At 42.8% G+C, this 17,277-nt stretch overlaps 1 protein-coding gene across 3 annotated transcripts in view; it reads right to left on the minus strand.

Annotated features, from left to right (window-relative positions):
- The window catches only part of LOC129178086 (dnaJ homolog subfamily C member 16-like), a 29,460-nt gene continuing 12,183 nt past the window's right edge, over positions 1–17,277 (minus strand). For all 3 annotated transcript variants that reach the window (XM_054769873.1, XM_054769855.1, XM_054769863.1), the window contains exon 15: positions 1–15,608. In XM_054769873.1, the coding sequence (XP_054625848.1) occupies positions 15,146–15,608 (463 nt within the window). In that variant the 3' untranslated portion in view covers positions 1–15,145. The remainder of the gene's footprint in view (positions 15,609–17,277) is intronic.

Genomic DNA, 17,277 nt, shown 5'->3' on the forward strand with positions numbered 1-17,277 from the left:
CATTTCCAAAATGTAATATAATTTACAAACATAATTTTATTGTTTTGTCAACGCCTGTTCTCCAAAATGATGTTCGTTCTGGTCCAGACACCGCTGACAACGAGAAGCAATGGAATCGCACACATCATGAAACAATTCCCTTGGTATTGGTGTCATACACCCAAAAAGCAGTGCAGATATTTTTGGTTGATTTAATTCAACAATTGTAAAATGTGTATTTTTCTCATATATACTGTGAAAATGTAAAAAAAAGAATACTATGCAGTCGGGTTAGCATTCAGAATCACGAGAGCTGTTGTGCCAAGATTGTTTTGAGCAAGGAGGCTACAGAACAGGAGGGCCGACTCGGCATCCACTTCCGTATTATGTCCTGCACGGGTTTGGCCGCCATGATGGGGAGCAGAATCCAGAAACACTGCATTGAAAACACGTCCTCAGCACACTACTTAGCCATTAATCGCTCTAATAGATGCTCCAAAAGACCAGATTTGTCATTTTTCAATAGCTAAATTTAATCTAATTTCCTAAGGCAGGCACCATAAAACACATACATTTACAAATGACACCACACATAAAACATCATAAAACCATAAAAAAGATAAAACAAAAATACATTTACAGACAACATTACACCTGTATAACTGTATAGACCAGTTACAGTAAACATAAAACAAATTGTTAAGCAATATAAACAATTATCAGCTTGGAATGGACATTACCCGTGAGCACACGACTGGTTTGCCTTTAACCACCGTTTTTAGTGTATTCTTCTGTATAAAAACCTGTAATGGTGGAGGGGCGAGTGCATTCAGAACCTTATAGACAAGACAGACATGTAAGAACATTTGATAATTGTCCAAGTCTAACATATTATACTTACCAAGATTACTACAATAATGAAACTGAAGAGGCTTTCTATCTAAAACTTCCAATGTTTTCTTGAAGAGAGACTTGATAGGTTTTAGTGTGTTCTCTTTGGCATGTGACCAAGTTGTATAGCAATAGGTTATATGAGTGAAAATCTTTGCTTGCATATACGTTTTTGCTGATTCAAACGTCAGAAAAGGTCTTACATGATTGAAATTTGGCAAGTTAAATTTGATTGTATTTCTGACTTTTTCAACATGTTGCTTAAATGTTAGGTGTGAGTCAAAGACCACGCCCAGATACTTAAATTGGTCCACCACATCTAAACTTTCACCATTCACTAAAACAGATGCTTGTTGGACATCAGCCTTGTGTCGTGAAAAAAACATACAAGCAGTTTTCTTTGTATTAAAATGTAACCAAAAATTTTGGAGCTAATGGGACACTGGCACCATGGCTCCAGAAAGTATTGCAGCAGCTTCTTGTTCAGTGTTTTAGTGTACAACACTGAGTACTGTATGTTTACATGCAGTCAATATTCGGGTTAAGGTAAATATTCCATTTTGTGAAACACTCGGAACAACTCGTTTACATGCGTGACGAAACAGGGTTATTCCTGTATACATGGTAATTGTAATCAATCAGGATATCCCAATCAAAACAGCGGCACACGGAGGTCTCGACGCATGAAGGACGTCATGATGAAATGCGTGTCATTTCCACTTCTTCTTTCTGTATCCAAAACAACAACAATACCAGCACGGCGGTTCATGAACAGCCCGGGTCAGGTGCTTCAGCAATTCCACCAGCCATCCATGCTCGATAGGACTCCTTCTTCAGCTTGACGGCAGCCCTGACCTCTGGTGTTCTCCATCGGGTTCTGGGCTTGTCGCCACGACCACGTTGTGGCCGCAGCTCCAATTGACTGCCTCAGCAATGGAGGCACGGAATACAGCCTATTAGGACTCAATATCCGCATCCTCCCACGGGACACAGGCGAAGCTCTGCCAGAGGTGAGAGTTGAAGACTCGACGAACTGGAGACTTTGCCAGACGTTCCCAGCGCACCCTCATTACACGTTTGGGTCTCTCAGGTCTGTCCGGCATCCTCCTCCGCCATCTAATACAACTCATCACTAGGTGGTGATCAGTTGACAGCTCAGCCCCTCTCTTCACACGTGTGTCCAGAACATGCGGACGCAGGTCTGATGATACAACTACAAAGTCGATCATAGACCTGCAGCCTAGTGTGTCCTGGTGCCAACTGCACTTGTGGACATCCTTATGTTCAAACATGGTGTTTGTGAACAATGTTTGTGGACAAATTGTGGTTTGCACAGAAGTCCAAAAAACATCACACTGCGCGGGTTCAGATCGGGGAGGCCGTTCCTCCCAATCACGCCCCACCAGGTCACACTGTCATTGCCTACATGTGCGTTGAAGTCTCCCAATAGAACTATGGAGTCACCAGTTGAGGTGCTCTCCAGCACCCCTCTGAGAAGGCTGGGTATTCTGAACTGCCGTTTGACGCGTACGCACAAATGACAGACAGGACCCTTACCTCAACCCAAAGGCGTAGGGAAATGACCCTCTCGTTCACCGGCGATGACTACAACACAGATGCACCGAGCCGGGGGGCTATTAATAAGCCCACACCAGCTCGCCACCTCTCCCCTGCAACAACTCCAGAGTAGAACAAGGTCCAGCCCCTCCCGAGGGGTTTGGTTCCAGAACCCAAACTGTGGGTCGAGGTGAGTCCGACTATATCTAGTCGGAATGTGTCAACCTCTCGCACAAGTTCGGGCTCCTTCCCCACCAGAGAAGTGACATTCCATGTCCCAAGAACCAAATTTGGCCCACATTGCACCAGACCCTTATGCTACGGGGGGGAGGTCCCGTGTGGCTTCTTTGGGCCGGGCCCGGTCGGGCACCACCGGTGAAGGCCCAACCACACGCTCGCCTGCGAGCCCCTTCCCCCACGTCCGGGCAAGGTGCGGTCCCTCTTGCGTTTATTTAAGGTCTTCTGAATCACTCTTGGTCTGGCCCATCACCTAGGACCTGTTTGCCTTGGGAGACGCAACCAGGGGCACATAGCCCCAGACAACATAGCTCCTAGGATCACTAGGGCACTCAAACCCCTCCACCACGATAAGGTGGTGAATCATGGAGGAGAAGTTACAGAAGTAAAATTTTTATTTGCAGTTGTTCCCATTGCTCGTGTCAGTGTGTTGCATTGTCCTAAATCAGAATTTGAGTGTTTAATGTAGACATTGCTAGCCCAGGTAACTTTGATGGTAGCCCAGGTATCTGAGATTGTGACTCCAACAGTTGTGGCGGTTGCTTAGTGTGCTGTGGTTGTGACCTAGGTAGTTGTGATGGTAGCCCAGGTTGTAGCCATGGTAGCCGTAGTAATAGCCCAGTCTGTAGCCCATGTAGCTGTGATGGGGGCCCAGATAGCCCAGGCTGGAGCTTAGGTAGCCACAATGGTGGTCCAGATAGCAGTGGTTATAGGCCAAGTTGTAGCTCTGGTAGCCATGATGGAAAGCTGTAATTGGCTGTAGTCCTGTTAGCCATGGTGGTAGCCTGGTAAACTACATCAGTAGCTGAGGCATCTGTAGTTGTTGGCCAGGCTGTAGCCCAGGTACCCATAATGGTAGCCCAGATTTATAACACTGCTTGTTGTAAATAAACAGGACATTGGACGAGACTTAAAAGGAATATTGCGCTGGACACCCACACAATATAGCTTAAAGCTAATTTGTTTCCCTGGGTGAGTAGTTGAATTAATGAGAAGTCAACTAAAAGATAATTAAAGATAATTTAGATAAAGATAATTTAGATTATGATCAAATGTATGAACAATGCCATTACTGAAATAATTGTTGCATTGTGTAAATACTTCCAGTTAAATATCCATATAATATAAGTACTTTTAAATCAAATGTAAAAAATGTGACGATATTTCTCGATTAAATGGATAAAACTATGTTGCGGGAAGACGGCAGCCAGAAGTCTATCAGAGTGTGACACGTAATATTGAAGTGCCATTGCGCCAGGCAGGATTGAAACTGCACATTAAGTGCTTTAGGCACACTATAATTCTTGCAATCCTACCTGCACTCCGCGTTTCCAGCATCACTAGTTCGCGGCATGTGACTGTTTTTTTCCATTGGAGTTCTTTTTTATTTTTTTCCCTTGACTGGGAAGGACGTGTATGGCAGGAGCTCTGTTGAAAATATTGGAAATTTTAACTATTTTGGTGCTTTCCTGACTACACTTCATGAACACAAGATCAGCACTGCTTGCTGAATCCTCCAACTTTAACTTGGATAGGCGAAAGGTACAGATTCCTTGAAATAAACTAGTTACAAGTGTCGATACCTGCTAGCAAGTCAAGCTAAGAGGTCGACTAGCGACAATTCCAAACACAAAGCAAAAAGATACTTACTCTGGATTTCCTGATAAAAAAAAAACAACTCCAGGATTTGAAGAGGACTCGGACAAAAAAAACACTCCAAGACTCTTAAGTCAAGATATTATCAAGAGCATGACACAAAACTTCGATAAAGTCGTGGATAAAAAAACAACTCCAGAATTTGATGATTTTTGCAAGACACCAGCGATTACTCTAGCACAAATAATGGGAGCAATTGAGAATCTGCTTTCAATAGCAAAGAAACATTTTACTTCATATACAACTATATATTGATTCTGGAAACCGAAATTCAATCTGAATACAGTAGCCTCTATGAAGTCATACTGGATGTCAGTAATGGTGTCACAAACATTATGGAAGAAAATAGAGCACAGAGCAAGTCTATCAAAGCACTAAGAAAAGAAGTCAAGGAGTTGCAAGATGAAAATGCAGGCAATCGGCGGACAAAACACTGGCAACCATCGTACATGTAGCCAGAGTGTTGCTGAATTGGTAGCCCTAACTGAAGCGTGTAAACTCATGAAAAGCAGGAAGGTAACCATCTACATTGATAGTCAATATGCATACGCACCTGTACACACATTTGCGCAATATTGGAAAATTAAGAGGCATGATTACATCAACAGGCAAGCCAGTTCCGCATGCTCAACTATTACAAGATTTATTGGATGCAGTTCAGCTACCACAAAAGGTTGCTTTTTGCAAATGTGTAGAACATACAAATGGCACTGATGACATCACAAAAGGTAAATGCATTTGCAGACAAGATGGCTAAAGCAGCTGCTGGCAACGAAATAACTGTATTAACAGTAGAGCAAAAACACCTAGATGATGATATTTTCAAAGACATGCAACCTCAAAGTCTGTCGTCTGAAATTGAAATTTGGAAAAGACAAGGGGCTACACTAAAAGACGGCATCTACTGTATTGAGACCAAAACTCGAAGCCTATTTTACCCAAAAATTTATATAAATGGGCGGCTATTTTGAGCCATGATGTGTCACATGTGTCAACAGGAGGGATGGTTAGTCATATACATCAATATTTTACTACCTATGGCTTTAATTCTTATTCAAAACATTTTTGTAGAGCCTGCCTAACATGCGCAAAGCACAATCCGCAAGGCAATTTGCGCCCACGACGTGGTCATTTTCCAACACCACAATACCTTATCCAAGTAAAACATATGGACTTCTTAGAGCTAAACAAAAGCGAGGGAAAGAAATTTTGTTTGGTCATCATACTGTAGATGCTTTTTCTAAATGGATAGAAGTCTTTCCAACAAAACATCCTGATGCTTTGACAGTGGCAAAAGCACTGTGTAAAGATATCATACCACAATATGGTATACCTGAAATGATTTATAGAGACAATGGCTCCCATTTTGTAAACAAGATAATACAGAAAATAGGAACAATGTTCCTTATCAACCTGAAAAATCATTGTGCTTACCACCCTCAAAGCGCAGGACTAGTGAAACGAATGAACGGCACAATAAAATATAGACTCAAAAAGTGTGTGGAGGAAACAGGGAGACCATGGACGCAATGTCTTGATTTCGTTAAAGTATACATCAATATAACTGCTTCAAATGGACTAACACCATACGAAACCTTATTTGGAAGACTATATAAACTACCGTACTTCAAAAGCCAATGGGAAACTAATGATGACTCTAATCTCGCCGACTATATGAGGCGCTTATTGGAAAGACAAAATAATATATGTGCAACTGCTGAGGATTCTTCTGTCTCCCAGCTGGAAACCCAGTTAGTTCATCCAGGCGATTGGGTCCTCTCAAAAGCATAAAAAAGAAGCACTGGCATTCACCCAAGTGGGAAGGACCGTTTCAAGTACTGTTGACCACACCTACTGCACTAAAAATAGCTGAAAGATTAACCTGGATACATTTAACATTGTAAAAAAGGGCCCCGACGGGAAAGGTGAGCAAAGTTCTGACATCAAGGTGGGTGCAGACATATAGAGTCTGAAGATACCTGACGGTCAGTGAAGAAATTACAAGACACCAATCCTACTAGAGGCGGGAATTCCTAAGGTTTTCTGCGAAATGACGGTAATAAGAGCAAAGTATTTTGTAGGGCGATGGATAACTATTATGTTCATAATGGACATAGGGCTGCTTGTATGGGATCAGACTAATAACCTCAAAAATCCAGACACAGTTGCCACCAATGTAACCCCACTGACAGATAGGCCAAAGTGAAGCACATCAAAGACAGTACATACACCATGGATTATTAGTTGGGCCTATAACAATTCCATCCAAATGACTATTGGTCCAAACACAACCACAGTGGTTAGGAGATAAGATCCTATATACACTGATGCCATTGGTGTTCCCCATGGAGTGCCTGATGAAAATAAATTAGTAAATCAAATTGCGGCAGGATGGGAATCCATTTTTCCATGGATCACCATCAACAAAACATAGACAGAATAAACTACATCCACTACAATGTTCAAAAATTGGGTAACTGGACACAGTATGGATTTGAGGCTGTCAGAGATCATCTCAAAGCTACATTCTGATGCCTTACGAAAATAGGATTGTGGTGGACATGTTGTTAACAAAGGGAGGAGATGTGTGTGCAATGTTTGGTGAACGGTGCTGTACCTTCATTCGTAACAACACTGCTGCTGATGGCAGCCTGACTCAGGCGATTGAAGGCCTCCGCACCCTGAATGGTAAGATGAAGGAACACTCTGGGGTGGATACCTCATTGTGGGACAGTTGGCTCAACACGTTTGGCAAGTACAAATCCTTGGTGTCATCTCTATTGTTATCAATTGCTGTTTTTGCAGCCATTCTGACCTTGTGTGGATGTTGTGTTATTCCCTGTGTGTGTGTGGTCTATTCAACAAATTAATAAATGCAGCTATTCTACCCATGGAAACTAAAATGGCACACATGTATTTGTTGTTGGATCCGGAAGGGAACGAAAGAGAGAGATGGAGACAGCTATAGACATGGAGGATGACCTTCACATGCCTGATCGGTTTCCAGACCAGGTGACTATGAGTACAAGTCACATTTGATGTTTGTTTTCATAAAAAATGATTTCTTGACTGAAAATTTGAAAGGAAAGGGTTATAGAATGATATGAGAATTTGAGCAAATACATGATAAACAGGAGAGAAATGTATATACATGTTATCATATATTCGCTTAAAGAATGTATCTTCCTTTGTTTGAACTGCTATAACCTCTGTGTGTGTGCACTAAGTAAGGTGATTCCTGCAGCCATAAAGAAGAAGAAACAGGAACTGCTAAAGCACAGAGATGCTTGGAATGTTCCGGTGTAACTGTTGGATTTATGATGTACTTTCATCTTATACACACAGACACACAGTTGCTGTGTCATCCTGTCCACCTGAACTTTTGAACTTCCTGTTTCTGAGCCAGCTGCACGACAGCAGTTGCACACTCTTGATTGTTTGTTTGTGCGTAAACACACACACACGTAGAGAGTTATATAGAGAATGTGCTGACACGTTGCAGCTTGTGTGCTTCCCCCTCCTTAGAGCTGCAATGTGCTCTGTGTAACTAGGGAACGCCCTAACAGAATAAAAGGGAGGAGATGGCAGAGTTTACTCAGAGCGGGTGGAGGTTGTAAACTGAGTACATCTCTGTCCGTTCTCCTCACGAGTAAAAGCAATCTTGTTTGTTTTCTGTCTTCTGTTTGATTGTGCTTTGAATGTTTTAGGTTGCTTGAACCTTACAGGCACCCTTGCAGAAAACATTAAAAGGCCGCTTTGGATGGGAAAAAGTAGCACCGTAAGCACAATAAGTAAAATAAAAATAAAATACTGGAAGCTGGTACTGTAGCTCAAATTGAAATCTGAAGGATCATCAGATTTTGTGTAGCTTTGCTGGAAAATTAAAAACACTGAATGGCATAAATTTTACCCAGGATTTCTAAAGGGTACTTTTTTTTAGGATTCTTCAAAGTCTATGGGATAGTGAGTGCAAACAAATACGGTATGAACAATAAATCCTTTTATTTTTCACCAACAAAAGAATAAATGGTGGACAGATTCATTGTGCAATAGGTTGTAAGAACGTGTGATATTAATAAAAACTACAGCTTGAAATATTGATGAAGGGCATGCACTATACCTGTATAAACAAAAGTATTTGCCCTCATGATCTACAGGATAATGGAGTTAACTCGAAAAAATAGAAATGAAAAATGTGATCATTTCTTTCCAACTTTATTTGGCTACATCAAGCTACTTGTGGGTTTTGGTTGCTACATTGACATAAAAATTTGGACAATCACATAAAACAAGTGACAAAAAATGCTGAGGTTCATTCGTATAGTCACAACACAACAGTGCGGTACATAATATTGGAGGATCCATAGTAATCTTTAACTGAAGACAAAACATGCATTAACGTTCACAGTATTGTGCCAGTATGAATAGCACGTTTGTTCTCTGTCCACAAGGCCCCAGCAGCATAAAATACAGTACAGAACAAAAACATGCCTAGAAATGCAGAAAGGTCATGTCAGCACAGCCTTTTCAGTGAACAATACATCATCTTATAAAAAATGAGTACACCCCTCATAGTTAAGCAAACGTTTTATTATATCTTCTAAAAGGACAATCCTATAGAAATTAGACTTGGATATGCAGTCGCCCCTTATTTATAGCGGTTATATTATATTATATTATATTATATTATATTATATTATATTAGTAAACAACATTTTCGTAGTTAGAGCATAGAAAACCTGTTTAAGACTTTCTAAAGATGTTTTTTAACATTACTAGAGGAAAGGCAAGTTTATTTATAGAGCACAATTCATACACAAGGTAATTCAAAGTGCTTTTATTGTTTTCAGCATGGATTAGAACATGTCATAATCGAGGATTGTTGCACATCTTCTGGAAGGCTTTTCCAGATTTTGGCAGCATAAAACTGAACGCAGACTCACTGTGTTTAGTCCTGACTCTGGGCACCCGCAGGAGACCACCCCCTGAGGTTCTCAGAGCCCAAGATGGTTTATGTGGCTCTAACATGTCAGAGATGTACTTTGGCGCAAGACCATGAAAAGACCACAAGCAGACCTGTTTTAAAGTCTATTCTCTGATCGACAGGAAGCCAGTGCAGTGACAGAGTACTGGACTCATATGCTCATATTTCTTGGTTTTAGTTAGGACTCGAGCAGCAGCATTCTGGATGTACTGCAGCTGTTTTACAGCTCATTTACAGAGCCCAGTGAGAAGGCTGTTACAGTTGTCTAGCCTGCTGGAGACAAAGGCATGGATTAGTCTCTCTACATCTGGCTTAGACACTATTCCCTTGATTTTGGCAATGTTTTTTAGGTGGTAAAAAGCTGATTATTTTATTGATTTAATGTGGCTGTTTCAGTTCAGGTCTGAGTCCATTACCCCCAGATTTCTAACCTGATGATTATGTTTTAGAGAAAGCGTCTCAAGGTTATGGTTTAATTTATTTCAAACATGCATACAGTTTACACTGAATGCTTCATTTTACAATTCACAATTCCACATGTCCGAAAAGGAGTAGGAAGAATCAGAGTTTATTTAATCCTACCCCCTCTCCGTATCACATCAATTGCTAATATATATTATTATTATTATTTTTATATAACAAAACAAACAAACAAAATCTTTCTTTTTCCCCTGTTGATATCCAGAACCACTTCTTGCTGTCTTTAGTGTTGTACTGTGAGTGTCAATGAATGTAGATACATGGGTCCCCAATTTTAGTGTTGAACAGGCCCTTGCAACGATGATATCAAAGTCAAATTATATTTAATATAATCCTTTTAACTGCATGGTTCTTCCTTTGTCAGGTTGTATCCTCTATTTTCCTTGTTATGGTAATATGATGTTTAATATGTATCCAGATCGCTGGTATCTTTGACAACAAGCACTCTTGCTTGTTTTCCTGGACCTCCACTTAGCTTGATGAAGATTTTACCGTTGGTGCTCCAAATGCTTTGTATCTTTCCCTGCTTCCTCAAGTCTCGCGCTTTCTTGGCGATGTCAGGGTGCCGTTTTGTCAGATGCTCATTCATATAGACGTTTGTGCCTTTCAGCTTTTTTCCCTGTTTCAGCAGTGCAGTTTTGAATTCCCTGTTGATGAATTTAACAATGATGACAGGTGTTGTTTCTGGTGTCAATGGTGTTGATATCTACATCCTTTGATTGTAGGAATTTCATTTTTGCTTTGTTGAAGGAACATCCATTTAATCTGGTTCTCCTCTGTTTTGGGTTGGCCTATCTTTTGACCTGGGTGTAATTCGGAGCCTTGTGAGGATACTTTTCTTCATTCGTGCATTCTGATCCATATCATCAATTATATTTCTCATTTGCTCAGTGATATTTTCCTTTGCTTCTTTCTTTTCCTCAAGAGTGGTGCGCAAGGCAGCATTATCCTTCAATAGTGCCTTAATATCATCCTGTAGAACCTTGATATCATTGCATAATGCTCTGTTCTATTGGGTTTTTAACCTTAAGAGCAATGCACAAGGCAGCATTTTCATCTTGTAACTCCTCGATTTCTTCTCTTAGCACCTTGGTATCCTTGCTCAGTGCTCTGTTTTTCTCCATAAGATTTATGACATCACCATAGACCCCAATTATCATTTCGATGAGGCTTTTGTTCTGAAATAAAATCTGTGATTGTAGACATTTAAAATCATGCCTAATTCAGCCGTGGTTGTGTGTGTCGCATGGACGTGGTTCCTGCTGGTCTGGTGGCGGTCGTGTCTGCCATAGGGAGTGTGGCTGGTCCATGGTGTTTGGCAGTTGGGGGGTGGCATTGTGGACCCTGCCTCTGGTGGGGCTCTGGTGTTGGGAGTGCTGAGTGTACCTTCTCTGGGAGGGTGGGCGGGCCGGACTGGGTGTCCTGGCGGGTAGGGCCTGTGGTGTGTCCTGCGGCCCGTAACTTGCTCGAGCCTGTGCTGTGTGAGTGGTTTGTCAGTCATGTGTCCTCGGTCCCCCCCGCTCGGTTTGGGCGGTGTTGGGGGATGGGCATGTGGGTCCCTCGTCCTTCCTGTTCCACTGCACCAGTTCACATATAGGACTTTGGGGGGTGGTCTACGGTCGGGAGTGGCGTGGAGTGGAGTTGCCTTGCGGAGGCTCCTTTGCCCCTGGCATGCCTCTGACTCTGTCGCCCCTCAATTTTAATTGCACAATAGACACTTAGGGTTTGGGGGGGCTGGGCAGGTGAGCGGTCCACCTTACTTCAGCTGTCCCCCAATTTCAATTGCATCGTTAGCTGTCATCCACATACATCCCTATCACATACATGCACACAAATACACCCCTCAGGGACACAGAAAGCTGCCCTTCAAAGCTGTCCTCTTTTATTTATTTATATTTTTAATTGCATAATAGACACAATCCCATTTTATCAAATACACGGGTGGAGTGGGCTGGATTGGGGTATCGCCTGCCTATTCCACAGTGCCTGTCCGCTGAGCGGGTTCGGGGATGTGGCTGTGGACTTGTCCGCTGGCCGTCGCGGCGCTGTGGCTCGCCTGGGGTGGCCTAGCTTGTGGGGTGTTTTTGTCTGGCTGATGCCGCGGCTTGCAGTGCTTCACTTGGTCTGACCTGGGCTGTGGGCACTTCTGCACGTTTAGGGGGAATTCGTCAGTCTCCGGGGGGCAGTGCCCATGCTACTGGTGGCCTGCATGCCGTGGTAGTTTGGGGTTGCTGTGCTGTGGTGGCTTCTGGGGGAGCCCCGGGCTGTCTGGTGGGTTGGGGCTTGGTCCTACTCATGGGGACCATAGGCCCTGGTGAGGGGCAGGGGGTGGGGAGCGTGTGACCTGAGGCTGGGTCTGCCTGTGGGGTGGTGCTCTGCCGGGCGCTTGGGCGTTTGTTGCTGCCGGTCTTTGTGCTTTGCTGGGCCGCTGTCTGCATGTGCGCCGTCGGTTCTGGGGGCGGGTGGGTGGTCCGGCTTCCGGTGGCTGGCGGGGTGCGGTGGCTGGTCTGCTGCTGGTCTCGCCTTCTCCGTTCCCTGGGGGTCGGGGGTGGGGGCGTGGGGGGCGTTTCCGCCAGTCCCCCACGGGGGCGTCTCTGGGCCTGCTAGTGTGTGGCCCCCGGTGCCCGTCTGTCCTTGTGGGGTGTGATCTCTCGTCGGTCTCAGGGGTTCGTTGTCCTCCGGCCTGCCCGCGCCCTGTTTATTGTTGGGATTGCCTCCCTGCGGCCCCTTCCTGGTCTTCCCGGGAGGGAGGGCTCTGTGGGCTGGCTCTTGGGGAGCTGGTCTTTGTGCTGCCTGCCCCTGTGGCCCCGGTGGCTTTCTGATGGTGGGGGTTCGGCCTGGCTGTGTGGGGCGGAGCTTGCTGGGTGGTGAGAGGCAGTCCCTCTCCTTTCATGCATTCTCAGTGACAATTACACACTCACACATTCGCGCACCTTTATGTACATAAAGACTTGCACACATACAAAGATACCTGTACACACGTACATATGCACACTCACAGTACATATGTACTTCCCCACATAACTCACTAAGTTAACCAAGGTGTTTTTATGTTGTTGGTTTTATTGCAGTGACGGTGATCTCGGCAATATGATTATATTTTTTAAAATTGTGTGCATTACAGTTATTGTCATTCTGATCACTACCATAGTTAATAATTTCATTACGACTATTATTACTAATATGTATGACTGTTTCAATACAGTGTTATCATTGTGGTTGTTGATATTATTTTGTCCTTTCCGTCAGGGTGTTCATAGTGGTCACAGACATTTGCTGATGTAGTCCTGTTTGTTTCTGTTGTTTTGTTATTGTTGTTGCAATTGTTGTTGTTGTTGCTGTTGTCCTTGTCTCTCTCTTTTTTGTCCCCCTATTATTCTCACACTTCCCTCTGCTTTCTTTTTTCTTCTTCCCAATCCCCTCCTGCTCCGATCCGGCCGCTCCAAATTTGAATAACAACAAAACATAAAAGTCAAATAAATTCTGTATAACAGGGGAAGTGTATTGCACACTTTTCCCTGGCAAAGCTAATCTGTTGAGCACTTAGGCATTTAGATCAACAATACTATCTGCTCAAATGGCTGGACGGGACAAAAAATAAATAAATCATGCCTTATTTTTGAGTAATTTTGCTGTTTGTGATTGCAGACACCTAATTTCTTGCATTGTTTGTAATGCAGTACGCTCTTCAACAGTATCTCATTCATTTCCTTCTTCAAGGCTTGTAATAATATAAAATTTTTGCTCTCGAGAATATTTTCGATTTCTGGAACTGTAAGTAAGTACTATCCAATCTCCTACTTTGCCTTTCTTCCCTCTCGTTTCTCACTTTTCTTTTTGAAAAATGTATTTATTTATATATCTTGTAGCTACAAAGCACCGTCACTGGTCTGTGTGCTAAGGCAGGACCAAACCATTTCATGTACATAAATATAGGGGGTGGTTTGTCAATATTAATGTTTACTTTTTGTCAATGTGGATTTAACTTTTACTGCGAAAAACAAAGAGATTGTTTTTGATTGTTTTATGGATTGTTTTATGGGTGTATTAGAAAAGAAAAATCTCAACCTAGATCATATTTTAATTTGTATCTATATTTTGGGCGATTTACGGCGCCCCTGACTGAGAGTGCAAATATATGTCAATTTTATTTAGTTTTACAGTTGTTAAAATGCTATAGGGCAGGGGTCACCACCGTTTTTCCTTGTGAGAGCTACTTTTACAAAATGAAAATGGCCATGAGCTACTCATTTTTGTAACATTTATTTTCAGAGCTTATTTTAAACCCAAACAAAGCGAATATGCGTGTTTTACCAGAACATTAACAAAATGCTGGTGTCCACAACTCACATTTTGTATTTCAGAATGCATTTCTTTCTACTGTTCTTTCATTATTAACTGTAAACCTGAATGAAAAGCAGACTTGCGGGCACCTCGTGTGGTCGTGGGGGGCTACCTGGTGCCCGCGGGCACCACGTTGGTGACCCCTGCTATAGGGAATAGTATAATGCATTAACAGTAGGAAATAATGGCTAATAATGTAATTCAAATCATACAAAAAATCATACAAAAGCAAAATAAATGGTTGGACTTGTGTTTTTCCTTTTTTTTCTTGTGTTTTTCCTTTTTTTTCTGCATCACTTCCTGTTTAGACTTTTATTTTGTCAAGACCATTTCCTGTGTTCATGCATGTTTTTGGAATGTGGGAGGAAACCGGAGTACCCGGAGAAAACCCACGCACTTACAAGGAGAACATGCAAACTTCACACAGATTCCCAAGCGGAGAGAACTTGTCTTTCAATATTTTTTGACTAATAATAGGCCATAGTCAACAACAAAACAGTGATCAACTATTAATTAATTTTGAAAAACTAGGATAGAGAGAGCAATGTTCGAACTGCGATGTAGCGAGGGATGACTGTACATCAGAATAGTCCTTGTACAGCTTGCATAGCAGTATACCATAGATGGCAACACAAGAGAGGCCAGCTCACAGTGAACATGGCCAAATTGTGTCTCATACGCTGCTTCAATATCACAGTAAGTGCTGGATTTCATGTTTCCCTCAGTGAATCACAGCTGCCCAGTGCTGGCAGCACTAATTCAGCCCCAGACCATGACTACCACCACCATGCTTGACTGGAGGAAAAACACAATTATCTTGGTACTCACTTGCGTTGCCACCTATCAAGACAATAATGGCTGTGTGTCAAGTTATTCTATACTGATATACTAGCTGTAAACTGAATATTCTAAAGTATATCCAAGTTTACTTTCTCTAGTATTGTCGGTTGAGACAATATACAGTAATAAACAATGTACTCACTTTTATGAGATGCTGTACTCCGAACGTGCCCCTGTCTATTTACTGGGAGTGATCTTGTCAAGTCCTGGCCAGGCGGGGATATAGCAGCGAGGCAAGGTGCCTTCCATGAGCCTCTCCATCCACAACCCCAAGCGGTCTAGCTTGTGGTGGATCTGTAGGGTGGACGTGCTGCGAGAGCGGGTCGACTTGCGTGACGGGTAATCATTACGTGAAGCCGACCTTGACCGACGCACTGACGTAGTAGTCCCATTGTCCTCCATGGCCTTGTTGCCCAGGTCTTCCCCAGTGTAGACGGGCTTAAAGAGACAAAAGTACTTTTTGTGTCCGTTGAGTGCCAGCACGTAGCCGGTGTAGTCCATCTTGTAGTTGCCGCCGTTGCTGCCTGCATCATCCTCGCATGTGTCGATTTGCATGCTGTCCTGCACGCTTTCTAGCAGTGTACCCATCCACTCACTGTGCTTGTCTGTATTCAGGAAGGAGAAATGCAGTGTCACGCTCCTAAAAAAGAAACAAAAAACGGATGGAAAGACATTCGTCAAAGAACATTCTGTGCTGTTTACCATGCTCCCAAAATGAATAATACCCGTCTAAAACAAGTCCAACACGTATTTGTGTTTTTGATGTAATTTTACTACATTAATGTAACATTTCCTTATCTGTTGTACCACTAAATTAACCTTTGTCTGTTGCCAGGGGCATTTTTTTGTATTATTTTGCCTTTAAATACACTCGTGATTAAAATTTTAAGACCAGTTGAAAAATAGCAAGAATTTACTGTGCACTGTTGGCTATTAAAGAGGTTTTAAGTAGAGCTTCAAAATGCAAAAAGAAGAAATGGGACTGAAAAAAAAAACATTAAAGTGAAATAGACTGTTAAACAGCTGCTGAAAAGTTTAAGACCACAGCCTTTAAAGGCCAAAATCTTGGCAAAGATGTGGATTTTCTGTCAGGTATTCACAATGTCATGATCTCTTGATGGCAAAGACAAAAAAGTTTTCTCTCTTTGAATGCGGTCGGATTGTTGAGCCGCATAAGCAAGGGGTCTCGCAGCGCGCCATTGCTGCTGAGGGTGGTCGCAGTAAGACAATAAGACAGTGTGAGTGTTATGGAACAAAAAAGTCAACAGACACATAAAAAAAAAATCAGCAGCCCTGAGCCGGAGGATCCAGTTGTCTGTCAAGACACAGGATGAGCCTCGACTCAAATGAAGGTTGTTCCTGGTGCCAAGTGTGAGGAGGTTTTATTCTCTGATGGGACAAAATATAACGTTGACAGTCCTGATGGCTTCCAACGTTACTGGCATGACAATGAGATCCCACTTGAGATGTTTTCCACACGGCACAGTGGAGGGCGCGCCATCGTGAGCTGGTGTGCGTTTTCCTTCAATGGAACAGTGGAGCTTCAGGTTGTGCAGGGGTGTTAAACGGCAGTTGGCTATGTAGAGAAGACTTCAAGGCCCTTGTCTTGGGTTGCTCTGGGTTTTTCAACCGGACAACGCTGCAGTTCACAATCCCACCTGACAAAGGACTTCTTCCAGAGGAGTAAAGTCACTCTTTTGGACCATCCTGCGTGTTCCCCTGATCTAAATCCGATTGAGAACATTTGGGGATGGATGGCAAGGAGAGTTTGCAAAAATGGACATCAGTTCCAGACAATGGATGGCCTCCATTAGGCCCTCTTCATCAACTGGAGCAACTAGCCTCCTGGACCTCTCGGTCCATTTGGCAACACCCTGGCCAATTCGGCGCAAGACTTTCTGTATCCTGTAAAGTCCAGTCTTCAAAATAAAAGCACTCCAGCCAAATATAATATGGTTAGAACATCCTGTGTGTTCTGTCAAATTTGGCGTATTTGAGAATATTGTTAAAAATATGTCAACCACAATCCTTCACAGAGATGTGAGACGCCTCGTCATCTTGATACCCGTGGAGGAGCAAGTGTAAAGGAAGCTAGTGTGACCTCCTGGCGTTCAAGAACCAGGCGGCCAAGTGGGAGGTGTTCTGTCAAAGTTGGCGTATTTAATAATATTGTTAAAAATAGGTGTCACGTCTGTATGTATATTCATCAAAGAGTATGACAATTATGATGCTGAAAGTTAGGGATGAGCGAGTGCACCACTAACTCTATCTGTATCTGTTCACCCATCTAAATTACTTACATCCGCATT

Source organism: Dunckerocampus dactyliophorus, chromosome 1 (assembly GCF_027744805.1).
Source record: "Dunckerocampus dactyliophorus isolate RoL2022-P2 chromosome 1, RoL_Ddac_1.1, whole genome shotgun sequence".
NCBI classification, from domain to species: Eukaryota; Metazoa; Chordata; class Actinopteri; order Syngnathiformes; family Syngnathidae; genus Dunckerocampus; species Dunckerocampus dactyliophorus.